The 27,837-nt window shown below is 34.9% G+C and overlaps 4 protein-coding genes across 35 annotated transcripts in view; all 4 read right to left on the bottom strand.

The window, feature by feature from the left end:
- The window catches only part of BLOC1S1 (biogenesis of lysosomal organelles complex 1 subunit 1), a 1,086,347-nt gene that overhangs the window by 342,502 nt on the left and 716,008 nt on the right, over nucleotides 1-27,837 (bottom strand). The window contains exon 1 of one of the 31 annotated variants that reach the window (XM_050749007.1): nucleotides 23,237-23,240. The exons of 28 other annotated variants lie outside the window; for them this stretch is intronic. The gene's annotated coding sequence lies outside the window, so the exon portion shown is untranslated. Of the gene's footprint in view, nucleotides 1-1,417; nucleotides 1,422-2,643; nucleotides 2,648-23,236; nucleotides 23,241-27,837 lie in introns of those variants that run through there. 2 more of the 31 variants (XM_050748999.1, XM_050748977.1) reach the window with 2 other exon arrangements.
- Nucleotides 1-27,837, bottom strand: part of TMT1B (thiol methyltransferase 1B) — a 686,675-nt gene that overhangs the window by 309,565 nt on the left and 349,273 nt on the right. The window lies entirely within an intron of this gene.
- Nucleotides 8,338-9,276, bottom strand: LOC126931145 (olfactory receptor 6C3-like). The gene has a single exon (XM_050748964.1). The coding sequence runs from the start codon at nucleotides 9,274-9,276 to the stop codon at nucleotides 8,338-8,340; it is 939 nt and encodes a 312-aa protein (XP_050604921.1).
- LOC126931606 (olfactory receptor 6C3) lies at nucleotides 18,447-21,089 on the bottom strand. Its single transcript, XM_050749998.1, has 2 exons — nucleotides 20,777-21,089; nucleotides 18,447-19,471 (listed from the first exon to the last, which is right to left on the bottom strand). The coding sequence occupies exon 2, from the start codon at nucleotides 19,425-19,427 to the stop codon at nucleotides 18,447-18,449; it is 981 nt and encodes a 326-aa protein (XP_050605955.1). The 5' UTR covers nucleotides 19,428-19,471; nucleotides 20,777-21,089.

The raw sequence follows: 27,837 nt of genomic DNA, 5'->3' as shown, positions 1-27,837 counted from the left end.
CCTATGGATTCTGGTATATTTTGTCTTTGTTCTCATTGGTTTCAAAGAACATCTTTATTACTGCCTTAATTTCATTATTTATCCAGTAGTCATTTAGGATCAGGTTGTACAGTTTCCATGTAGTTGTGTGGTTTGGAGTGAGTTTCTTAATCCTGAGTTCTAATTTGATTGCACAGTGATCTGGTGGACTGTTTGTTATAATTTCCATGCTTTTGCATTTGCTAAGGAGTGTTTTATTTCCAATTATGTGGTCAATTTTAGAATAAGTGCAATGTAGTACTGAGAAGAATGTATATTCTGTTGATTTGGAGTGGAGAGTTCTGTAGATGTCTATTAGGTCTGCTTGGCCCAGAGCTGAGTTCAAGTCCTGAATACCCTTGTTAATTTTGTCTCATTGATCTATCTAATATTGACAGTGGGGTGTTAAAGTCTCCTATTATTGTTTGGGAGTCTAAGTCTTTCTGTAGGTCTCTAAGAACTTGCTTTATGAAAATGGGTGCTCCTGTATACATTTAGGATAGTTAGCTCTTCCTGTTGCATTGATCCCTTTACCATTATGTAATGCCCTTCTTTGTCTTTTTTTATCTTTGTTGGTTTAAAGCCTTTTTTATTAGAGACTAAGATTGTAACCCCTGCTTTTTTTTGCTTTCCATTTTCTTTGTAAATATTCCTCCATCGCTTTATTTTGACCCAATGTGTGTCTTTGCATGTGAGATGGGTCTCCTGAATACAGCACACTGATGGGTCTTGACTCTATCCAATTTGCCAGTCTGTGTCTTTTAATTGGGGCATTTAGCCCATTTACATTTAAGGTTAATATTGTTATGTGTAAATTTGATCCCGTCGTTATGATGCTAGCTGGTTAGTTTGCCCATTAGTTGATGCAGTTTCTTCGTAGTATCAATGGTCTTTATAATTTGGTATGTTTTTGCAGTGGCTGATACCAGTTGTTTCTTTCCATGTTTAGTGCTTCCTTCATTGAGCTCTTGTAAGGCAGGTCTGGTGGTGACAAAACTCTGTGTTTGCTTCTTTGTAAAGGATTTTATTTCTCCTTTGCTTATGAAACTTAGTTTAGTTGGATATGAAATTCTGGGTTGAAAACTCTTTTGTTTAGAATGTTGAATATTGGCCCCCACTCTCTTCTGGCTTGTAGAGCTTCTGCAGAGAGATCCACTGATAGTCTGATGGGCTTCCCTTTGTGGGTAACCCAAACTTTCTGTCTGGCTGCCGTTAACATTTTTTCCTTCATTTCATCCTTGATGAGTCTGATGATTATGTGTCTTGGGGTTGCTCTTCTTGAGGAGTGTCTTTGTAGTGGTCTCTGTATTTCCCAAATTTGGATGTTGGCTTGTCTTGCTAGGTTGGGGAAGTTTTCCTGGATAATATCCTGAAGAGTGTTTTCCAACTTGGTTCTGTTCCCCCTGCCACTTTCAGGTACACCAATCAAACGTAGATTTGGTCTTTTCACATAGTCCCATATTTCTTGGAGGCTTTGTTCATTCCTTTTCATTCTTTTTTCTCTAATCTTGTCTTCTCACTTTATTTCGTTAAGTTGATCTTCAATCTCTGATATCCTTTCTTCTGCTTGATTTATTTGGCTATTGATACTTGTGTATACTTCATGAAGTTCTCGTGCTGTATTTTTCAGCTCCATCAGGTTATTTATGTTCTTCTCCAAACAGGTTATTCTAGTTAGCCATCCATCTTACCTTTTTTCAAGGTTCTGAGCGTCCTTGTGTTGGGGTAGAACATGCTCCATTAGCTCGGAGAAGCTTGTTATTACCCACCTACTCTGAAGCCTACTCTGTCAATTCATCAAACTCATTCTCCATCCAGTTTTCTTCCCTTGCTTGTGAGGAGTTGTGATCCTTTGGAGGAGAAGAGGTGTTCTGGTTTTTGGAATTTTCAGCCTTTTTGTGCTGGTTTCTTCCTATCTTTGTGGATTTATCTACTTTTGATCTTTCATGTTGGTTACCTTTGGGGGTCTCTGAGTGGATGTCCTTTTTGTTGATGTTAATGCTGTTCCTTTCCATTTGTTAGTTTTCCTTCTAACAGTCAGGCCCCTCTGCTGCAGGTCTGCTGGAATTTGCTGGGAGTCCACTCCAGACCCTGTTTGCTTGGGTATCACGAGCGGAGGCTGGTGAACAGCAAAGATTGCTGCCTGTTCCTTCCTCTGGAAGCTTTATCCCAGAGGGGCACCCACCAGAGCTCTCCTGTATGAGGTGTCTGTCGGCCCCTGCTGGGAGGTGTCTCCCAGTCAGGCTACATGGGGGTCAGGGATCCACTTGAGGAAGTAGTCTGACCCTTAGCAGAGCTTGAGCATCGTGCTGGGGGATCTGCTACTCTCTTTAGAGCCATCAGGCAAGGACATTTAAGTCTGCTGAAGCTGCCCCCACAGCCACCCCTTCCCCCAGGTGCTCTGCCCCAGGGTGATCAAGGGTTTATCTATAAGCCCCTAACTGGGCCTGCTGCCTTTTTTTCAGAAATGCCCTGCCCAGAGAGGAGGAATGTAGAGAGGCAGTCTGGGCACAGGGAACTTGTTGAGCTACAGTGGGCTCCACCCATTTCAAACTTTCTGGTGGCTTTGTTTACACTGTGAGGGTAAAACTGCCTACTCATGCCTCAGCAATGGCAGACGCCCCTCCCCCAGCAAGCTCGAGCATCCCAGGTCAACCTCAGACTGCTGTACTGGCAGTGAGAATTTCAAGCCAGTGTATCTTAGCTTTCTGGACTCTAGAGGTGTTGGGACCGGCTGAGCCAGACCACTTGGGTCCCTGGCTTCAGGCCCCTTTCTGGTTCTGTCTCACTGGTGTTCCAGGTGCCACTGGGTTATGGGAAAAAAAAAAATTCCTGCAGCTAGCTCAGCGTCTGCCCAAACAGCCACCCAGTTTTGTGCTTGAAACCCAGGGCTCCAGTGAGGTAGGCATGGGAGGGAATCTTCTCGTCTGTGGGTTTTGAAGACCATGAGAAAAGTGCAGTATCTGGGCTGGAGTGCACCATTCCTCATGGCGTAGTCCCTCATGGCTTCCCTTGAGTAGAGGAGAGAATTTCCCAACCCCTTGCACTTCCCAGATGAGGCAACATCTCCCACTGCTTTGGCTCACCCTCTGTGAGCTGCTCCCACTGTCCGACCAGTTACAGTGAGATGAACTGGGTGCCTCAGTTGGAAATTCAGAAATCACCTGCCTTCTGCATTCATCTTGCTGGGAGCTGCAGACCAGAGCTGTTCCTATTTGGTTTAGAAACCCTGTAATTTGGATATCTTGCAAGCAGATGAATTGCTGGAAAGATGGCCAAATAATAGGGTTACTAAACAATGCATGGCCACCTTCATGAGACAGAGAAATATAGATTCTTGTGTTGGTAAGGAGGCTGGTAGTACTTTCAAATTCAGGTACTAGAAATCTTCTGACACTAGTCTTTCATTCCAATACTCAATCTCATCTCTTTCACAGTCAACACACTAACATTTACCTAGGTGTAGACGTTGTGAATTAAATCAACTTTATAATTAAGGAAACTTAGGATTTATTATTGGCTATGTCATCACTGCAGTTATGAGATAATTGAAATATTAAAATAATGAGATAATTAAAACATTAAAATATGAGATAATTGAAACATTAAAGTTACATTTTCTCTCTTTAAGTTCTTTAATGCACTTAGAAGCACAGCCTCATGCATAAGTCATGAGTCTCCATGAGAATGGCTCCTCAGGAATTTACCACTATTGCCACAAGCTTCAGAGTCACCTGCACTTACTATGATCTGCATCAGCAATATAGATGACTGAGTTAAAAGTTCTTTTATGAATGTATCTGATTAGCAGAACCAAATCACATTGCCACAGAAAATGTGGTGCTTACAGTCTGTGCACATAGATAGGCTTATTTGAGGGTATTTGAAAGATGCAAAATGAGCAAATACACAACATTTTTAGAGTAGTAATACCCAGAAGAGAAATTTAAATAATTTATAAAAATAAATTAACTAAAATTTACTGTAATCCTCGATTTACAGATGAGACAACTGGGATGCTTTAGTTGTGATTAAGGGAATTCCATATAATATACTATACAAGGCAGTTGTTCTATTGACACTCTTGTGCTGCATAAAGCTGACTTATCCTTGAGTAAATTGTACGTGGATGGTTGTATGCTATTAAATTAAAATTGGCATTATAATAATAGTAATAGTCACACTTTATTAAGTGCTTGGAAGGTATCAGACATGTTTGTAAGCACTTTTTAAAGTGTTGTTTTAATAAATATTCACAACTACTCTGAGAAAATTACTATTATTTCTCCTAATTTTCATATAAGGAAACTGAGTCATTGAGAGTTTTCCCTAATTTGCTCGAGGTCATACAAATGGACTGTGATTTCTGAGACTATAATACAGTGAATGAGGGAGTACAAAAGCTGCTACTCATACTTGAATAACTTCACCTCATAGAAGCCACTGTTATCAAGGAGTGATACAGAACTTTCCTAATTTAATAATATGGTTGAGTGTTACTGTGCTATTTCACTATTGTGTATATGAAAATATTTGAAGTCAAGAAAGCTTCAAAAGTGTGATAGCCATGGAAATCTGATTATAGAAATCTATTTAGTAGCTTAATGAGTCACAGACACATTTTGCCCCACATATGTCCACAGTGGAGATCCTGAGACATAGACCTAAAATCAGAGAGGTTCAGTTGGGTGAATAAGGAGTTTAAGAGGTGGCCAGCATTGCTGATGGGATATAGAGGTTTGTATCCATAGTTATGAAAAGCAAGGAGTCCTAGAAAGCCCTGATATAAAAACTTGTTCAAAAAAGATGTCAGAGCAGAGCAACGATAATTTAAAGGCAAAATATATTGATAATGTAAATAGAAACTAGGCATTTTGAGACTTCCATCCATTTGTTGATTAACAAATATTTTATTGAATTGCTACACTACAATAAACCCTTTAGTAGGCAATAATGAACAAAATGTTTCCTTTGCTTAAAAAATGTTTACGGGTTACTAGTAGAGATAGCCAAGAAAAATAAAGTTCTAGTACATTGTAAAAATTGTTATCATATTGATAAGCCCACTTCTCCATTCCAGGATGCTTATGTGATCATATGTGATCATAAAATATAGCAATAAAAGTCCAATTATATAAATGGGGCAAAAAAAAGTCAACTTGAGCTTGGGAAATTTAGCACAAGAGACCTAACATCAGAAAGAGATGTAGGACATAATGAATGCCTTTTAATTATTTGAGGATACAAAGGTTTACTGTGACCTAAATCAATTGGATGGAGAATGACTAAGTAATATCTAAGGGTGAGATAATAAATTATCAACCACATATTCTATAGCTGTGGTTGATGTTGGTGTTGTGGATAATTCAGTGTTCAATCAAAAAGTAACAGAGTCTTGCCCATGAAACCCTAAAGAAAAAAGGATACACAGAAAGCGCACCACAGTTATCATGCAAGTATATATTACATACGAAATAAGTAATAGAAGAGTTGGAGGACTCAGAATGTCTTTAGCTAAAGTGTTTTCTTTGTTGTCCAAGAATGTAAGTTTAATTCCAAAAGAGTAATAGTCTCCTGAATGTTTAATTTTTCAGAGTATGATAATTTGGACAGAAATCCCTATAAGCCAAGCTTGACATTTTTGATGTGCTCACTTAATACTTTTGTGAAGGAATAAATGACATCATAGTACTTATTCTGAAATTCTAAGATTCCCTTGGATATTTTTATTTTGCAAGATTTCTCCCCTCCCCCAGGAGTTGGTACAGGGCTTATTTGTTGGGGCCTAGCCCTGATTTGAATCACTGTTCTGATATGTATTGACTGCATGTGATTACTTATTTCCTATGACTCTTTATGCTTCATTCTTTAGAAGGAGGAGAAAAACAAATTGGCTGTTAAAATCTTAGAGGGATAGATAAAAAATTTAATAGAGTTTAGGATATAATATTCACATGACATAAATATTTGTTTTATAGCTTTATGTTGCTTTGCATAATAAATTGAACTAATAAAATTAGCTCTTTCATGAAAAGCATAAAAAGAAATCAATTGCTATTTGTTGCTTTCTGTTTCATCATAATTCACCGTACACTACTTCCTTCACTTTTACAACTCCATGTTATTTGCAATCATGATTCTTTTTGCCCAGAATATTCATATAATTGAATTTCTTGTATTTACTGGAAGTACTTCTTGGATAATGCAGGTGTTGTGAGCAACCCCGTCTTTTACATTGATACAGCATGTGGTATATGTTTTTATGAAAAAAGTTATTCTATATGTCAATATCTACCTTTTTAACTGTCATCTGAAATCCCAGAAGGTGAAGATAGTATTATTCCATTAACCCAAATGGCTAGCACATACTTGCAACTTAGTTGCTTTAAAAAATATTTTTAGAATAATATATGAATGAATTTTCATAATCATATAAGAATTGGGAAGAATTTACATTTGGGAAATTCTTATTCTCTTTATAGGAAACAATTCACATACAGATACTGAGTTAGAAAAAATAGTGCATGCATAATCACTTTAAGCATCAATTATTTACCAGATATTATTTACCAAATCAATTATTTACCAGATATTATCTTAGACTATTCAATATTTATTAATTACTATGGATTTTCTGTTTCCTTGTGCATGGATTTTAAAATGAGAAATAAAACTCAGTGTTTTCTGGATGCAACCTAAAAGTGCTTGAAACAGTTTGGCATCTTCTAGAAATCTATGACATGGTTGTATATACATAACTTCTTTCAAATAGACTTGGAGCATAATAGATGTGGCAGGGTACACAGGTCAAACTGTGTGGAAGATCAATTGATGATTAATGATACCAATCAGAGCCACAGAGAGCTACTAGGGGGAGTTTTGTCACTGCTTGGAGACCATCATCATCTTACTCCCAGTAACTTTTTAAAATTAGGAAAAAATGCCATTTGTTACAGCACACAAAGTAATCAAGGAAGATAATGAGTGAAAACTAAGGTGACAGCCAAGGATTTTTTATATGCTTGTGATTTTAGAGCTAAAATGAACCCATATTTATTAATTATTGTGAAATTGGAAATAATTCTGCTAAGAGAAAAGTCAGGAAAACTGATATTCTATCTTTGATCATGGTAACATTACTTGACCTATAGGCAGTTTAGATCCAAATTGTTGCATTTGTTTAAATTTTAATTATGTGTTTTTTTCTCACTAGAATTTTAGAAAACTTAGGGTAAGAGTCATCTTTTTTCATCACTATATCCACAATATGTGTCATAAGATACATAAGTGTAACCTGAATGGATTAATTGTACATTAGAAAGTCCTTTAACAATTTAACATGAACTGTTAATTATTAGAAATGAAAGTCAGTGTATAATACTCTCTATGGGGTTTTGTAAAATGCTATTGCTTATGACTTGTGTAGTGCAAAGTGGAGATGTAGAACATTATTGCAGCAGATTTCATTTTGCTTCTCTATTTCCAGAAACTCTAAAGTTATTTCTGGACCCTCAGAGTAAAACTCAGTTCTATAGAAAGTTGAACTCTCACCAGTTTACCATAATCCATCATTTTCCTGATATTATTTTATAGTTTCTGTTCTCTGGTTTTTGTTATTCACTTTTAGAGTTATTTAATCTACCTAAAAATACCTCTGAACAAGAGATAATAATAATTGTAGGTACCTCATAAAGTTGTTGGCAGGATTAAATGAGCCAATACATAGAAAATAATTAAAATAGTCCTGCAATATAATTGCTATAAATCTTTATTTCATCTTCTGCTCTCCTCCTCTTATTACTTCTCCTCATTATTATCATACTTATTAATATCATAAAAATGCTGTATAAAAATGGGTTTCTAATATTTTCAAATATTTACATGGTTACTTATATTTTACTTTCAAACTCTTGGTTATTGTGAGAATTTGATTTGACAGAAATGCTAAGTAGAATCACATTTCCTAAGAACATTCATATCTAGTACCTGGTAAGAATGAATAGTTCCCAGGTCCACATCTATCCTGACACTTACATCATCAAACTAAGTGCCTTAAGTCTCTTCCAAAGCTAACCACCCCTATTCAAAATCATAATCGTTCACCCAGATTTTCTACTTCATCCAAATACACGTGAATAAAATGCTTTAATTTTCAGAAAACTATGAAGCAGTATTCAGCTTTATCAAATTTATTGAATACAACGTGGTGGAAATAAAAAATGCATGTTTAACTATAATGAAGGAAAGAGGGTGTTGAGAGGATATGTATAATAGAAAGCATTTACTGTAACTTGATTTTTTAAAGCCTTATTAATACTTTCATTTACCAGAGAAAAACATAACCTTTTGGATGGTGCCCTTAAAGGCTTGCTTCACTTGCTCGTTCCTCAGGGTGTATATAAACGGATTCATCATAGGAGCAATGGAGGTATTGAGAATAGCTACTCCTTTGGTCAACGACGCTCTTTCTTTTGCAGAGGGATTAGCATACATGAATATGCAGCTTCCATAGGAAATGGAAATGACAATCATGTGGGAGGAACATGTAGAAAATGCCTTTTTTCGCTGACTAACAGAAGGAAGTTTCAAAATTGTCCTAATGATAAACATGTAGGATAGAATGATTAATGCCAAAGTGAAAAGCAGAATTACTATTGCAGAGTAAAAACCAATCGCTTCTAGGAGCCATGTGTCTGAGCAGGATAATTGCAATAGGGGGAAATAGTCACAAGCAAAGTGATCAATGACATTGGAGCCACAGTAATCTAACTGGAGAAAAAGAATAACTGGTGGGAATATATTTAAGAACCCTGCCAACCAAGCACAAAAAACAAGCAATATGCAGATTCTCTTGTTCATGATGGTCATATAATGCAGGGGTTTACAGATGGCTACATAACGATCATAGGACATGGCTGTTAGAAGGTAAAATTCAGTTATACCCATAAAGATGAAGAAAAATAACTGAGCTGTACAACTATTGTATGAAATCGTTTTGTCTCTGGTGATAATGGTGGCCAGAAATCTAGGGATACAGACAGTTGTAAAAGTTATTTCTAATACAGAAAAGTTCCTAAGGAAGAAGTACATGGGGGTCTGTAGATGGGAGTCCACTAAGGTGAGAGTGATGATGGTCAAGTTTCCAGTGACACTTAATATATACATGATAATTAAAAAGAGAAAAATCACAATCTGAAACTCCGGGTCATCTGATAGCCCTAGAAGAATGAATTCTGTGGGTGCTGTGTAGTTTTTCATTGCAGATCTTTATTTTCTCCTTTAGAAGAGAAAATGTATGTTTCCCCTACAGAATGTTAAAAAAAATTAAAACTGTTGAAGACAGGCATAACATTTAAAAAATATACATAATTAATGAATAATCTATAAAATTTTAAGGGTTCCCCATTAGCAACCCTCTGTGGTTTCCAATCTGCCTTTCATTCCAGTAATAAATAATATAAGAAGTGAAATATCAGTCTTTCTTCACTGAAAATACATTATTACAGGCCATGAATAAAAAATTATGATGCTAACATTTAAACAGAAGCCACTTCTTCTAATATTTCTTCAAAACTAACCTTCCAGTTACTTAAATCAATCTGGAATGTAGAACAATCTAAATATAGAGTTTAAAAATTTACTGATGTTATTTAGTTCTATCTTGAAGTGTCATATTTTGAGAAACTCAGTCTCATATAGGTTAGGAGACTTTCATGAGGTTAAACAACTCGTCACCACAGTAAACCATCTCACTTTAGAAAAAATAATGCATGTCTATTCCTGGGATAGACAGTTTTGCTGGCATTGCCTCCTGGTATTACTTATGGGCTTGGTTGATGCTAGCACCTTCCCTGATCCACTTTTTTTTTCTTTTTTAGCAAAAAGATGAGAAGAATAATAAAGGAAAACATCTGTTGAAAAAACAAATAATTGCCTAAAAACATTTTAATTCATATCATATACAATATTTTTTTGTTTTGTAGTTTTTTCTTTTATAACAATATTGTTATAGCAAAGAAACAAGTAGATGGTCAAAATAAGACTTAATGGGAAATAAGTATTTCAAATAGCAAATGCCTTTTTAAAATCCTATTTCTACCACAGCATAACATCCAAACTTATTTAGAAAAATGAACAAACCAAGAGTTACTGCTGTGTTTCTGCTTTGGGACTACATTTATAGTCTTCTCAGTAATAAACAACCATAAAACTTTTACTACTGTAAGGGCTGTAAGTCCACAATCATATGTGCAAATAATCTTTTAAAATATGTAAATAAAGTGGAATAATATGTATGAAATTTAAAAGTAACAAACTTACTTACTCCTTGGTTTTTCTCAGTAATTTTATCTCAAATTCTACCATCTAGCTTTCTTAAATAACCATGTAATTTCAGAGCTGGAAAATCGATTTATCAATTTATTTGGTTTCTTTTGGACTTGTAAAATAAATGTAGTTATTTTTCATGGCTTTTAGACCTTACAGTTCTCCCCTAGAATATAATATTTGACCCACAATACTCTTAATTCCTGATATTGTAAAATTGTTGGAACATTTTATTATGTTACAATGAATTCCTGCTTTTCCTCTCTCTTACCCAAGATCCATTTATAAACATAGTTATACCTGGATTGGTTAGTAAAGTAGTCTTCCATTTTCTCCTTTCCATGTAATACACAAACACTTGTTAAAACATTCTTCTTTGAATTTATGAAAACATTTAAAATAATATTTTAAAACCTTATAATTATATATTCATAAAATTTAATTAATACTTCCCTTAGGCTTCAGACAATGTTACATTTTCCTGAAAATGCTGATTTGAACAATAGAAAATAAGGAATATCCCTCTCTATGTATGCTACACAAATGGAGTTAGATTTATTTTATGTGTCTTTCTTGTTGGCTCATGGGAATTCATTATGCAAGCAAAGTGTGCCAAGGTGAGGCATCAGTAGAAAATACAGATGAATCATTGGTATTAGTCATTTAATAAATATTGATAAGAAAGTATAAAAACATAATTATTAGTGTAAAGGAGGCAAATATATAAACCACATGTGATAATGAATGTGTGAAACTTTGATTTAGAATTTGATTATTCTGCAACTGTACTAATCCATACATTTCTTCCAGAAAATCTGGACCTATCTTCAGGAGAATTAGCATACTTATATAAGCGTATCTCTTGAATTTTGGCAACCCAGAAAAGAGACTTTTCTATTTCACTGAGATAGTAGAAAACACAGCTTTGGATTTCCAGTTTGACTTAATTGTCTTCTGAAACGGACAATGTTAAGGACCTATGGGGAGTTTTATGCCTGTATTGGTCCTTTGAATTTTTTTTTTTTTTTGAGATGGAATCTCGCTCTGTTGCCCAGTCTGGAGTGCAGTGGCACGATCTCGGCTCACTGCAAACTCTGCCTCCCGGGTTCATGCCGTTCTCCTGCCTCAGCCTCCTGAGTAACTGAAACTGCAGGCACCTGCCACCACTCCCGGCTAATTTCTTGTATTTTTAGTAGAAACGGGGTTTCACCGTGTTAGCCAGGATGGTCTCGATCTCCTGACCTCATAATCCACCCGCCTTGGCCTCCCAAAGTGCTGGGATTACAGGCATGAGCCACCATGCCCGGCCGGTCCTTTGAATTTAGGGAAACCCTTCTCAAGTCCCACTACCAGTGTCAGAGCAATATTTGCTAAAAGTTGCATTTCTTTGACTAGTATTAAAAGAAAAATAAACAAAACAAAACAGATACTGGCAAGCATAGGGAGAAAAGGGAATGCTTCTTAACTATTGGTAGTGATGTAAATTAGTGCAACCCCTATGGAAGACAATTTGGAGACTTATTAATGAACTAAAAATATAGCTACCATTTCATCCAGCAATCCCACTTCTGAGTACGCAAAGGAAAATAAACCACTAAATAAAAACGATATTTGCGTTCGTTTGTTTATCACAACACTATTTACCACAGCAGAGTCATGTAATCAATCTAAGTGTCCATCAACAGATGACTGATAAAGAAAATATGGTATATATATGCATAAATTATATACCATGGAATACTACTCAGCCATAAAAAGAATAAAATAATGTCTTTTGCAGCAACATGGATAGAACTGGAGGCCATTATCCTAAGTAACATAACTCAGAAGCAGAAAGTCAAACACTATATGTTCTCACTTATAAGTGGAAGTTAAACAATGGGTACACACTAACATACAGAGTGCAATAATATAATCTGGTTAAATGCCAAAAGCTTCATAAAAATCAGTTTAAACTTTTCTCAGATTTCACCTTACAGATTATTACTTTGGAATTGTCTTATGATATTCCTATACTTAGTACAGAATTGTTTCCTTGGAGTCCTCAGCGGGGGAAAATGACTTTTAATTTTTTTCTAACAGAAATTGAAAATAGTAATCATCCAAATTACTCTCAAAATCTGTAGGTTTTCAGATATGTTCTATTTATATTCCAAGTGTCTCTATTTGTTAACTAGCCATTTGTAGTTGAAGATGATTTTTAACTTAAAAATCAGAAGTTCTCCTGAAAAGTAGGACATTAAAATGTTCTTATGAAAACCATAACAACATTAATTTATAATTTGTGGGACTAATGGAGCAACCTATGGGTTTTGGATTATAAATGTAATTTAGCTACATACAATATTGTGACTTTGAACAAATTATTTAATATCTCTGAATTTTAGCTTTTTTCATTTTTTAAATCAAAATAATATTTCATGGAGTTATTGTGAGGAAAAATTTAAATATAAAGTGAAAACAAATTATACATAATTTTACAGTATGGTTGATCCTTGAACAACATGTGTTTTAATTGCACAGGTCTACTTCTATATGAACTTTTTTTCAATAACTATATTGGGAAAACTTTTGGAGATTTGCAACAATTTAAAAAAACTTGCAGGTAAACCATGTAGCCTAGAAATGTGAGACCCATGTGAAGTGTCACTACTGATGGTGAAAGTGCCCCCAAAAAGTGGAAAAATATGACATTACAAGAAAAACTTGAGTTGTTTAATATGTACCAGAGATTGAAGTCTGCAGCTGTGGTGGCCCACTATTTCAAAATAAATGAATCCAATGTAAGGACCATTGTAAAAAATGAAATAAGGAAATTAACTGAAGAAGCAGTTTCTGCTGACCAAGAGGCCATAGACAAATTCCCAAGCACTATTAAGAAAATCATTGAGGAGAAACGACATTTGCCCTTACAGTTTTTTTAATGCGGACAAAAGTGCACTATTCTAGAAAAAAATTTTCACTAAGGGCACTTATTAGTCAGGAAGAGAAATGAGCACCACGATTTAAGGAAAGAAGGGAAGGCTAACTCTAATTCTTGTGCAAATCCAGTTGGATTTATAATCAGAACTGCTCTTATTTATAAAGCCTCCAATCCCTGATCTTTGAAAGAAAAAATAAATGCCACCTGCCAGTCTTGGTTGTACAACCAGAAAGAGTGAACAAGAACCCTTTTTCTAGATTGGTTTCGCAGTGCTTCATCTCTGAAGTCAGGAGGTACCTTGCCAGTAAGAGACTGCATTTTATAGTTCTTTTGATATTGGGCAATACCGTTGGCCCCCCAAACCGCGTAAGTTCAATGCAGAAGGCACCAAAGTAATCTACTTGACCCCAAACACAAGTCTCCAATTCACCCTTTAGATTAGGGGTTTTAAGGACCTTTAAGGCTCATTATTCATGGTACTCTATGGAAAGGATCGTCAATATTATAGAACAGATCTCTGAGAGAACATCATCAACGTCTGAAAAGTTTACACTATTTAAGATGCCATCATTGTTACAGAAAAAGCTGTGAAAGCCATCAAGCCCAAAACAATAAATTTGTGCTGGAGAAAGCTGTCCAGATGTTGTGCATGACTTCACAGGATTTAAGACAGAAACAATCAAGAAAATCATGGAAGAGATTGTGGATATGGCCAAAAAAAAAAAAAAAAAAAAAAAAAAAAAAAAAAAAAAAAAAAAGGGGGCGGGTAAAGGAGTTCAAGATATGTATCTTGGAGAACTTCAAGAGCTAATAGACACCACTAAAGGAGAAAACAGCAGATAACCCAATGGAGATAAGTGCTCCCAAACCAGAGCCAGATGATGAGGAAGAAGATACAGAAGAAGCAGTGCTAGAAAACATATTTACACTAGACAATCTGGCACAAGGGTTCCGATTATTCAAGAATTCTTTTGACTTCTTTTATGACATGAACCACTCTGTGATATGAACACTGAAACTAAAGCAAGTGGCAGAAGGATTAATACTGGTGCTCTCAACACAGAAGCACTCAGATTCATAAAACAAGTTTTTAGAGATCTTCAAAGAGATTTAGACTCCCATGCAATAACAGTGGCAGACTTTAACATGCCACTGACAATATTAGATAGATCATAAATATAAAAAATTAACGAAGGTATTCAGAACCTGAACTCAGCACTGGATCAAATGGACCTGATATATATCTATAGTACTCTCTACCCCAAAACAACAGAACATACATTCTTCTCACTGCCACATGGCAAATACTCTAAATCAGTCACTTGTAAAATCAACTACGGACATAAAACACTCTTCAGCAAATGCAAAATACTGAAATCATAACAATCTCTCAGACTACAGTGCAATCAAATTAGAAATCAGGACTAAGAAATTCACTTAATTCATACAATTACACAGAAATTCAATAACCTGCTTCTGAATGACATTTGGATAAAGAATGAAGTTAAGGCAGAAATCAAGAAGTTCTGTGAAACTAATGAGAACAAAGATACAACATACCAGAACCTCTGGGTCACAGCTACAACAGTGTTAATGGGAAAATTTATAGCACTAAATGTCCAAGTCAAAAATTAGAAGATTTCAAATTAACAACCTAACATCACAACCGACAGAAGTAGAGAACCAACAGTAAACAAATTCCAAAGGTAGCAGAAGACAAGAAATAACCAAAATCAGACCAGAACTGAAGGAAATTGAGACATGAAAAACCACTCAAAAGATTAACAATTCAATATATGTTTTTATGAGAAAATTAATAAAATAGACCACTAGTTAGACTAATAAAGAAGAAAAGAAAGAGGATTCAAAAAACATAGTCAGAAATGACAAGGGGGATATTGCCACTCACCCCACAGAAATACAAACCCTCAGAAAATATTATAAATACCTCTATGCACATAAATGATAAAATCTGGAAGAAATGGATGAATTCCTGGACACATATATCATCCCAAGACTGGATCAGGAAAAAATTGAATCTTTGAACTGAGCAATAACAAGTTCTGAAATTGAGTAAGTAACAAATAGACTACCAACGAAAAAAGCCCGGGACCAGAGAGATTTACAGGTGAATTCTCCTAGTTGTACAAGGAAGAGCTGGTACCATTCCCACTGAAAGTATTCTAAAAAATTGAGGAGGGAGGACTTCTCCCTAACTCCTTCTATGAGGCCAGCATCATCCTGATACCAAAACCTGGCAGAGACATAACTAAAAAAGAAAACTTCTGGCCAATATCCTTGATATATATAAATGCAAAAATCATCAACAAAATACTGGCAAACCAAATCCAGCAGCACAGTAAGGCAGGTGGATCCCTTGAGCCTGGGAGTTCAAAACCAGACTGGCAACATGGCGAAACCCTATCTCTACCAAAAAATACAAAAATTAGCCAGTTGCGGTGGTTCGGGCAGACCTGTATTCCCAGCTACTCAGGAGGCTGATGTGGGAGGATCCCTTGAGCCTAGGAGGCGAGGGTTGCAGTGAGCCGAGATCGCGACACTGCCCTCCAGACTGGGGCACAGAGCCAGACCCTGCCTGGAAAAAAAAAACAAAAAAAACAAAAAAACAACCAAAACCCAAAACCAAAACAAAACTAGTAACAACAGAAAAACCACCCTGCATTACATATAAGGGGGAGCTTCCTATATGTATTAGGCCACGAAACGTTCATAAGTTTATGTGGAAAATGAGGCCATGAAACGTTCATAAATTTATGTGGCAAATGAGGCACAGAAAATAACTTTCTCAAGGAGACAGAGTTTTTTCCTGATAGCCAAAGTTCTTATTACAGCAGTAACTCAGCATGTTAACGTAAAACACCCACACGATGAGAGTGAAAGCATCATTTTCACAGTGAATCCGTCTACTCTCAATTCCTTGTGTTGAGTAGCAAATTACCTTGGTCTAAATCCAAATAAATGGGAATGAAGACACATTGTTTCAACATGAATTCAATTATCACTATTCTCCTTACTGTTAATATTTATTTTATCCAAAAATTTCATAGGCAACTTGACTGATGACTGCTTGCAAGGAGTACTGTCTCTACCTGTTAGGGAGGCAGTTCCACCTTCCTGACAGCCAAACAAAGCCATGGACTTGCAACAAAATCTAAGACTTTCATCTCATAGGCTCTTCACATACTCATGTTGCATTTGAATAACATTTCTTAGTAAAAAAAAAGTTTCCATGTATTTTGTAATTGATATCACAATTAGAAAATAATATCAAAACTGAAGGATTAGCTTCAAAAAGCTAGCATGATCTAATTTAAGTTCTTACTGATGGCAAATTGAAGGTCAAGCGTCATAACTCAAAAATTCAACAAATGGTCTGCAACTCATTTAACCAAAGAGAAACATGTTTCTCATTGCTTATAGTTTGTTAGGTAATTATAGATATAAAGCCACAAAATTAAAATCTAACATTTTGATGGAACCAAAATACACATATATGAACACAACTTTTTCTTTTTGCTGGAGTTGCACACACCAAATATTATACTTATAAAAATATTTTAATGTAATGAAGTTGATCAGAATTACAGATTTTGTTTGAATAAGCCAGGAGAGTTTAAAAGAATAAAATCTATTCATATCATTTATGTGATAACTTTGATCAAGTCATTTAACAACTGAAAAAAAATATGACTATATATGTCATAACAGTGCAAAGAAATAATTAAGTTTATGCACTTAGTAATGTGTCTGACATTGTAAGTACTAACTGTTAGATCTGAGTGGTATGTCTATTTATCTGAGGCTTTCTGATATTGTACTTTTTTCTTTACCTGTTATCTTCATCATGGCTATCCTGATAGAATAAATAAAAATAACAATTATTCTAACTTCCTTATCCATATGTCTTTTCAAATTATTAATATTATTAATGTTGTAAGACTATTATCATTTAGATCTCAACATATGTACATATCTATATAATATATTCTTCATAGAGGTACAACATATGAAATTGCATTGTGATCATTCATTTGTTTATGTTTTTCTCTCTTACTAGATCTGTGTGAGAGCAAGAACAAATCTTTTAAATCACTGAATGGTTTCTTTAGTAGATACATTTATAAATAAATAAGTGAACAAACAACAAAAGGCACATGTGAAAGGTATTTAAAATTATTTCAAATATAGGCATAGGTTAACTTTTAAAGTATCACAGATTCCTAAAGATTAAGTTCCTCAGAGATGTCTCCAAGTTAATTGTTCGTCTTGGAAGACTTTGGTTTCCAGATCTTACCAGCAAATAGTTGAGACATAAAAGACTCAAAATTATTTGAAATATGTTAAAATCTATACAATTAAAGTTTTAATTTTTTTACAATTATTTGAAATCTTTTTTTTTACATTTTACTTTGTAAGTTACAGCAGTATACAAATTTGTAAATGAAGTGTGTTAGACCTAAAGTTTTTTACTAACATCATTTGGGAGAACATGGAAGTAAAATGAACATTTGAAGATGGAATTCTCCTATAGTCCAACCATTTATCAGTGACTTATACCTCAAGCCTAATAATTAATAATTGAATTGATATTTGTATAAATAAAAAATTATGGTGCTTTTAAAATTTATTCTTGTATTTTAAATAAGGAACTTAATTTACAAAGAAAATAAAAGTGGCATGCACTAAATTTCATCAAATAAATCTCTACATTTAAAGTACAATGCAACAGAGCATAGTACCTCCAGGCGCTGAATTTAGTGAACATGATAGAGAACATGTAGAGTCTAAAAGTGTTATGACATTATCAATATTTATGTTGAAAATACAGAAGAAACTAAAGTTTGAAACTACATTTGAAGTACGACATGAGGACATATGTGCCTTTAAGGAAGTGACATACAGAATTAAAATTACTATAGTAAAATTATTTTACTATAAAATCATACACAAGCTGAGTTTTAAATAAATATATATAATTTCCAGACAATTTTGTAAGGAAAATAAATTTTACTTTTTTTTCCAGTAAGTCATTAAACAATGCAGTGGAGAAACTTGTATAGAAGTGGAAGAAATGGACAGGGAAATTATAAAATTAACTATAATGCAGCATATAAAGAAACTAGGAGAGCAAGGATACTTACAGAGATATTGAGAAATTTCAAAATTTTTCTTGTTTTTTTATAGGGCTCTTTGACCAAAAATTCATTTTTTTTGCATAAAACACAACTTTATGGACCACACTTTTGAAGGCTTGTTTTACTTGCTGGTTTCTCAAAGTGTAAATGAAAGGGTTCAGCATGGGGGCAATGGATGTATTGAGAACAGCTACTCCTTTTGTCAATGATGCCTTTTCTTTTGCAGCTGGATTAGCATACATGAATATACAGCTTCCATAAGAAATGGAAATGACAATCATGTGAGAGGAACAAGTGGAGAAAGCCTTTTTTCTTTGACTGGCAGATGGGATTCTTAAAATGGTCCTGATAATGTACATGTAAGATAAAATCACTAATGCCAAAGTGAACAGCAAAGTAACCAAAGCAAAGTAAAAACCAATTACTTCTAGGAGCCATGTATCTGAACAAGATAGTAGTAAGAGGGGAAAATAGTCACATGCAAAGTGATCAATGACGTTGGAAGCACAGTAATCCAGCTGGAGGAGAAGCATAAGGGGTGGGAAAATGGTCAGAAACCCACTTAGCCAGGCACACAACACAAGTAGGGTGCAGAGATTCCTGTTCATGATGGTTGTGTAATGAAGGGGCTTGCAGATGGCAACATAGCGGTCATAGGACATGGCAGTTAATATGTAAAATTCCGTCACCCCCATGAATATAAAGAAAAAGAGTTGGGCTGCACAGTTGTTATAGGAAATAGTCTTATTCCTGGTGATAATTGCCCCCAGAAATCTGGGGATGCATACAGTTGTAAATGAGATTTCTAAGAAAGAGAAGTTCCGGAGGAAGAAATACATAGGTGTCTGCAGATGGGAGTCCACAAAGGTCAGGGTGATGATAGTCAGGTTTCCAGTAACACTTAACATATATGTGATAAATAAAAAGAGAAAAATCACAATCTGAAGGTCAGGATCATCAGAAAGGCCCAGGAGGACAAATTCTGTGACCATTGTGTGGTTCATGTCGCTTCCTTTCTCTCTCTCCCTCCTCTACTCTCCTTTTTGTTCTTTTAAAGATATTTTGGTAGAATGACAATTAAGGAAAAATAGATAAGAGATATAATGCATCATGATCCATATAATCGTCATTAATACAATTCTAAAAATCTTCTACAGTCTATGAGAGTTTTATTTTGACTATCTTTTTTGCATTATGTTTTAATTTTTTTTCTATGTCCAGCCTATTTACTGGTTCTCTTACTTTAAATCTAGCAGAAGTTAGGATATTTTCATACAATAAGCTGCATCACTGAGAAACAGCTAATAAAATGTATAATTCCTGCTTTGAGTCCCATTAATGCAAAATATCATTATATTTTTGTTGAAACAATCACAAGAAACATACGTTTTTCTTTTTTTCCATGATGTATACATTAAAGGATATTACCACCTAAATACAAAATGGGTGCTCTTAATTCCATCAAAAGATAAAAGTGAAAATTACAAGATTGTTAATAACCCATTATTCTTTTTATGATATGAGAAACAAAGATTTTTAGCGAATAAAACATATATTTTTATTTTAATATTGTTATTTTATTTATTCATTTTATTTTTAATATTAATATTTTGGTCTAATTGTCAAGATACTAGAACATCCTCTATATGATTTATATTTACTATAAGATAGAGTAAATAATGTAATTATTTTACTTAACAAATAGGGAACATGTTCACTTATTTATTGGTTTGTCTTGTAATTCCATCAAAATCTTTAATGTTTGATGTCTTCTATGACTCACAAGAAATGTGTGTATATATTATACATACAGACATTTTTAATTTTGAGCTTAAGGGAACATGTGGTATTTATCTATTTTTCATTTTGCTCTGAAGCATAAATTGGAAAAGTAACTACTTGCCTTAGGTCTCAGCAGCTCTCTCACTTGGATTATAACTTAGCGCATCTTCCATTTGAACATCTTCCTTTCAGAGCTTTATGGAAAAAAGTTTTATTTCCTAGTAAATTTTGTCCCACATAAGACCATTCATCCTTATGCAACCATTCATTCATAAAAATATCCAGAATTGTATAGGAAACCCTCTCACATTCATTCGAAACTAGTCAGTTAATTTCCAGCTATTTAAGCACTGCTGGTATTCTATAGACGTGGTCTGCTAAAATCCTAATAGTTGTCTCCTCCATATTTTAGATTGTCAAATTTCTGCTATGATGGATAGAATGTAAAATTATTGCTTCTCTTCTGGACACTACTAAAGTTCACACTTACCAAATTTTATTTTATGTTTTTCTCTATTTTATAATGGTTTAAGGGAAATACTTCAGGAAATAAAAATGGAATGCCAGAAACTTTTGGAAGACGTGGAAATACATTATATTCCTTTTCAATAATGTTGAACTAGAAGTTAAAAAAATTTATTCCTCTTCAATAATGTTGAGCCAGAAGTTAAAAAAAGAAAAAAACATTTAAAGAGAAAACAGATAAATATGTGACACATTGGATATTATGAGTTAGATTCTGGTATCTGGCTTCCCTCTGGTCATACTAATATCTAAATCATTTCAAGTTTCTTTGTTTTGACCTCAAAAGATTTGATCTGGGAACAAAGCAAAGTCCAGGCCACACCTCTGCTGTATTATAGACCATGAGAGATTTCGGGAAGCCGCCTTTAGCCTCCTAACTCTTATCTGTAGTCAATCTCCCTTGAGAGCAGTTAAGTTCATCTTTTGGCCCACAGAGGACCTCAAATATTGTCTTCTGTGAAATATTTACTTCCATTAATTGCAATTAATATTTTATACATACTTAATATTTCATGAGTAATAAAAATAGCTATGACATCCATTTTCTTACAAAACTAGAGCACAATCTAATTGATATTTAATCATCTTTTTGAGATTAGAAAAGTTTTCTACATATCCCATTTTTGTTTTTTATCCTAAGGCTTTGTTAAGTGTTAAGGCATCAAGAAGCAAAAGGTTATTTCACAATGCTAAGTAAAGAATAACTATCATAATGCAAGTATTGTGCTCACAAGTTTTTAAAAATGCTATCAGGTTAACTAATTCAATTATCATTATAAATTGCAATATTTAATAGCAGCGTCAATTTGTCCATCTTATTGTTTATCTTGGCCTTTACATCTGTTATCCCTTCAACATTCTAATAAAAAACCCATATGTGCTTTTATTTATGTGAAATTCTGGTTTGTGAATTATAACTAATTATTCTCCTTAGTGTTCTTTTTATGTTTCCCAAGTATTTTGGCAAAAAAATGTATAATCAGATAAACCATTTATTTAACATTTGATGTATTTAAACTAATAATGCATATTATATAATACAGATTATTTAACACAAAATAGGCATTATATGTTTTAATAAAATTATGAAATGTGCATTTAATGTATAAAAATACAATAATAAATTTAAGTAATCAAATAATGTTTTAGTTTTTTTTTTCCAGCTTTATTGGGGTATAATTTAGAAATCAAAAGTATATATACTTAAGATGTATTTCACTGTTATAAAGGAGCATTTAGTAAAGGAACATTTTGGCAGATATGTTTCCATATCATAGGGAGTGTTACCCTTAATCACTTAAGTTTTGTTGATCACTTTTGTGACCATTATAAAAATGATGTTATGTTTTTATTATAACAGCTCAATTAATAAGCAGGAAATCCTATCATTATTCACAGATGGAAAAGTGCATTAATGCCTCGCTTGATTGCATCCTTGTCCTATTGATATCCTGTTGTTGCTATTTAGGTGTAAAGGCTTAATTGAGGTTTAGGCTTAGGCATTTTTTTCCTTTCAAAACTAATTCAAAAAAGAATTTTATACTTTCAACAGAGATACATGTTTAATTGATTAAAAAAATAATTAGCAGCTATTGGTGTAACAGCCCAATGAGTTCACCTTGCCTGCTGCCTAGACAGAGCCGATTTATCAAGACAGGAGAACTGCAATAGAGAAAGAATGAATCCTGTAATTCATGCATAGCTGGCAGTGCAGGAGACCCAAGTCTTAGTATTACTCAAATCAGTCTCCCTGAGGATTCTGGGATCGGGGATCAGAGGTGTTTTTTGTTGTTGCTGTTGTTTGTAGGGAGACCCCCTGAAACTATTGCTATGGAATAAAAGATGAAATGCTCCTGATTATTGTAAATACAAAGTTGCGTGCAGGATTGTGTAAAGACAATGCCAGGTTGGACTGCCAGAATGAGCCAACAGCGTGTGATGTGCTTTCCCCTGCAGGGAGCCTATGAACAGACGTGCAGTCAGGGAGGTTTCACATCACCAAGATTCCTATCCCAGAAAAGCAGATGTTCATAGCTCTGGGAATGAAATGCGACCCTTGTGGAGAGCCTATAAATGGATGCATGAAGGCACCTGTTCATATGGATAAGATAGGGCTATAAACACCCTCATCTTGCCATGGCTCTTCTAGGCCTCTTTAGGGTTAAGGCATGCTCCCTTCTGAGAATTTCTGTTCTAACCAGTTGTCTAGCTTCACGTCCTGTTTCTGTGGATTGTTTGTAACCAGCTTTTGCTGCAACTGTTACTGCTGATGAATATCTTGCTGCAACTGTTACTACTGATTAATGTTTTGCTAGTCATAGGTTATGGAAAGACCATGTTTCTCTTTTAAGGCTCTGTTAGAAATTACTGATGCACATACTCTACTGTAAATTCTTATCTTTGTATACTGTACTTCTGCATACAGATGTCATGTTAAGGAATTACTTCATCCCCATGTGACCATTTTACCTCATAATCAAACAACATTAATCCCTCACTAAGCTACCCCCGCCCTCACTAAACTTAATAATAAATGCTGGCATATCCAGTGCATTGGCGTCATCATGGGACCAGAAGGCAGTGATCCCCTGGACCCAGCTTTTACTATTTTGTGTATGTCTATTATTTCTTGACCTGCTGATCTGCCTGGGAACAAAAAGAGAGCCCTGTTGCATTGTGGGCTGCTGGCCAGACCCCACAATAGTTGTTGTTGTTGTTGTTTGAGACAGAGTCTCACTCTGTTACCTAGGCTGGAGTGCATTGGCACGATCTCAGCTCACTGCAACTTTGGCCTCCCAGGTTCAAGTGATTCTACTGCCTCAGCCTCCTAAGTAGCTGGGACTACAGGCACACACCACCATGCCTGGCTAACTTTTGCATTTGTTGTAGAGACTGGGTCTCACCATGTTGGCCAGGCAAGTCTCAAACTCCTGGCCTTAGGTGATCTGCCTGCCTTGGCCTCCCAAGGTGTGGGAATCAGAGTTTTTAAAGACAACTCGGTGGGTGGGGAAAAGCTAGTGAGCTGGGAGTGCTGATTGGTCAGGACCTAAATGAAATCCTAGGGAGTTGAAGCTGTTTTCTTGTACCGAGACAGTTCCTTTGTGGGGCCTACAAGATCAGATGAGCCAGTTTATCCATTTGGGTGGTGCCACTGATCTGTCAAGTGCAGGGTCTGTAAAATATCTCAAGTACTATCTCAGGAGTAGTTTAGGGAGGGTCAGAATCCTTTAGCCTCCAGCTGCATGACTCCTAAACCATAATATCTAATCTTGTGGCTAATTTGTTAGTCCTACAAAGGCAGTCTGGTCCCCAGGCAAGACGAAGGCCTGCCCTGGAAAACTAAGTTCCTCCTAAAGTCAGTTCAGCTGCCCAGAATGAACAAGGACAGCCCGGAGGTTAGAAGCAAGATGGAATTGGCTAGGTTGGATCTCCTTCACTGTCTCAGTTACAATCCTGCCGTGGTGGTTTCATTGGTGATCAATGGCTGGATTCATTTGTTCACTATGTGCTACAAAATGATTATATTCTCAACCTAACATTTACCATTTCCTTATACATTGTTACAATTCATGTAGAAAATCTCAGATGAATGCTTACTTTGTTCTTCATTCAGTATTCCAAGTTGATTCACCAGTATCTTTTTGTTGGTATCATTATAAACACATAGATTCACAATTTTGAAATCATCTTTTGGTCATGTTAGTGTTTGACATATGCATTTCAAGGAAGATTTAAATTAACATCTCTACCTCTTTGGAGTGATTTATCCAGGGAGAAAGTCTTCAAGTTGTCTTCTGACTCTCATGGACATTATACTTTTAGTATTAGATAGCTTCCTTCTTAAGTAGTATGTTTTTCCAGGCTCATGTTACACTTTCCTGTATTACATCTGAAATCAATCATTTCTCCAAAAAGTCCTCTTTGCATTGATTGGAAAATATTAAATCAAGATAAGAATCTGAGCACTAGTTATAATAATTGTCATGAAGTCAATAATCTCTTCTATTTATTTTCAGTGGAAAGGACAAGCAAACATATTTTTTTAACATATAATATTTTTTGGACAATAGCTTGTTGAAAAAATCTTTAGAAGAGCATACTAATGAAACAACATTATTCGTCTGGGGTAATATCCAAGGTTCATTGCCTCATATCAAGGAAATCAAGGATGTGAACACACAAGGGGTGAGGTTAAGAGCAGAGGTTTTATAGGTGAAAGAGAAAAGCTCCCTCTCCTGCAGAGAGAGGGGCTTCTAAGCGGGTCTTCTGGTGCCATGGTGAAATGCACAGGATTTTATAGATGAGCCTGAGGAGGTAGTGTCTGATTTACATAGAGGACGAGAGATTGGTCAGACCAGATATGTCATTTGCATAGCCCACAAAGAAGATGGCCGCCCCACCCTAATCTTTTATTATGCAGATGAGTTCTCTACCTGGCCAGTGCCATGTTGCCTACTTCTTTACTGTACATGTGGTTGACAAACAAAAGGGAAGATGGGGTGGCCATGTTGAATATGCCTGACCCCCAGATAGCCTTTTCCTATTGGCACAACTGCTGGCATTCACCCATGTAAGCATCTAGCCTGCTTTTCTATGTCTGCAGCTTGATTTTTCAGGCTGCTCTTTGTGAGAAAAGAAATGACTTGGGGGCTACTTTTTATTAAAAGGGAAACCTTGCCAAGGACTCTCTTACCTTCACTACCTAAATAATTTCTTTCTATGTCTTGTATCACTAAAACATGTTAATATTTTTCAACTTTAGGACTACACGACTTTTACATAATCCTTTCTATCTTTGATCCATTTGTGTCTTCTTTCTCTCATATTGAGTACCCTGGCTATCACATTAATTTTCATTTGTTTCTGTTCCTCATATTGCACATACAACAGTATTAGAATAATAATGATGCCATTGTCACCCACAATGTCATTCCTGAGAACAGTTTCAGATTTATTTTTAGCTCTTCTCTTTGTGCCCTTAGATTAAACCCCACATGGAAGTACAGACCAATTGATATACTGAAAACCAGCTGGAATAATTCTGTTCAGGTGGTTACTTCACCAACTTAATACACAGTTTGTTATATTTAATTCACTTGAGTTTTATTTTTCAGAGTTTTTTTGAATTAATGCATTTGTAATTATTAAATACTAATATTTGCCCAAAGTTTAATAATCAAACCTAATTACATTTCAAAAAGTCTATATTTAAACATTGATTCTTCCAACCTCTTTACTTCCTTCTCTATAGGCAGTTTTAAAAAATATTATGGCTTATTGCTCATTTGTTCTTTTTTTTTTTTCTTTTGAGATGGAGTCTTGCTGTATTACCTAGGCTGGAGTGCAGTGGCATGATCTCGGCTCACTGCAACATCTGCCTCATGGATTCAAGTGATTCTCCTGCCTCAGCCTCCCAAGTAGCTGGGATTACAGGTGCATACCACCCCACCCACCTAATTTTTGTATTTTTAGTAGAGACTGGGTTTCACCACGTTGGCCAGGCTGGTCTTGAACTCCTGACTTCAGGTGATCTATCTGCCTTGGCCTCCCCTACTGCTGGGGTTACAGTCATGAGCCACTACATATGACCTCATTTGTTACCTTCAGTCATAAATAATTTACACATTAACATTCTCCCTTCTTAGTAAAACATACAAATATTTTCCCTATTTTATTTAATCAATATATGCCCTGAGGACCATTGCTACAACAGTGTATATCTCTCATCCCTTTTATAGCTGCAGTGTACAGCTATACTATAGTTTATTCAAATTCTTAAAGACATTGGAAATGAAAAATGCAACCCTACTGTTGCAGACTGTCTGGTTGGTAAGAGAGATGGGGATTTCAGGAATCTCAGGTCTTAAAAGATATATATTGAGCCACCATGCCTGGCCTAAAAAGGCTTCTTTTGGTGGGTATTTTAATGTTGTCTCTGATGGAAGTCTGGCTGCATTATCATCCAGGGCCTTGATGATAGTTATCTTTTAGATTTCTTGTATAATACTGTGAATGAGCTCTAGTTACATGAGTTATATATATTTTTGTGTCTCTCACTTCAAAAAGTGCCTGACAAATGAATGCTAATCTCTCTATTATAGACAGGCAAAGTTTATAGCAATGAGAATCTAACAGTGTGATTATGTGTTGCAAATGTAGGATCACCTATCTGCATGTAAAGAACACAATGGTTGAGTTATTATTCTTTAGAATCTAAGCACTTATTCCTGGTAATCATATTGATTACTTTCTAAAGAGTCTAAAATAATTCTAAATCAATTACCATAAAGAATACAAATATTTCAGACTGGTCTTCAAGCAATTCTATAATTTGTTTCTGGCTAAGTACATGTACATATTCTGTTTCTCAGTAACAATATAGTATGCACCAATATCAGTATTCCAATGACTCTCTCACCTCTCTCTTTCAAAAATTCCAAAATTCTGTAATTATTTTTCATGTCAATCATGTTACTGTATAATGAATTTCTCAATATTTTATAAACATATAATCATCTTTATCAGGTTTCCATAGCTAACCCAAGTAAAACCTTCTCCTCCTCATCTGTTACTGAATTTAGTTTATGCATCTTTTCAAACATTGATGATAATGTCATTTAGTTTTAATTTTTATAAATGCATCTGTTAGTTCTGTCAACTATTATTGACTTGAAATCCTAAAGAAATAAAATTTTTTAAAATTTAAATCTGAACATAATTGTAGATGTACTATATGTAAAGATAACAATAGAAATAGTTGTTACTAATGTATTGATAGCTCATTATGTTACATGCTTTACAGATTGATTTCCATTCTTATAGTAACTTAACTTAAGATGTTATGACTGGTTTACACATGAGAAAATATATGCTCAGAGGGCATAGAGACCACAGGCTTTCTATCATTTTTCTTGTTTAACATGAAAATGTTATTTCTAAAAGGAAGTAATAAAATTAAGAAACCATTTCTATCTTCTGTTTAACATTTTGAATTCATTTCAGTTTTCTTTGACAGTTTTTCCTCAGCAAACCTTGTTCTTAGTCTCCCAGTTGAATATATTGCACAAAAATCTTAAAAAAATTTGTATCACTGATTAAAATTATAAT

Source organism: Macaca thibetana, chromosome 11 (assembly GCF_024542745.1).
Source record: "Macaca thibetana thibetana isolate TM-01 chromosome 11, ASM2454274v1, whole genome shotgun sequence".
In the NCBI taxonomy this organism is placed as follows: Eukaryota; Metazoa; Chordata; class Mammalia; order Primates; family Cercopithecidae; genus Macaca; species Macaca thibetana.
The sequence above is the reverse complement of the archived record's forward strand: the minus strand, read 5'-3'. Positions and strand labels throughout refer to the sequence as shown.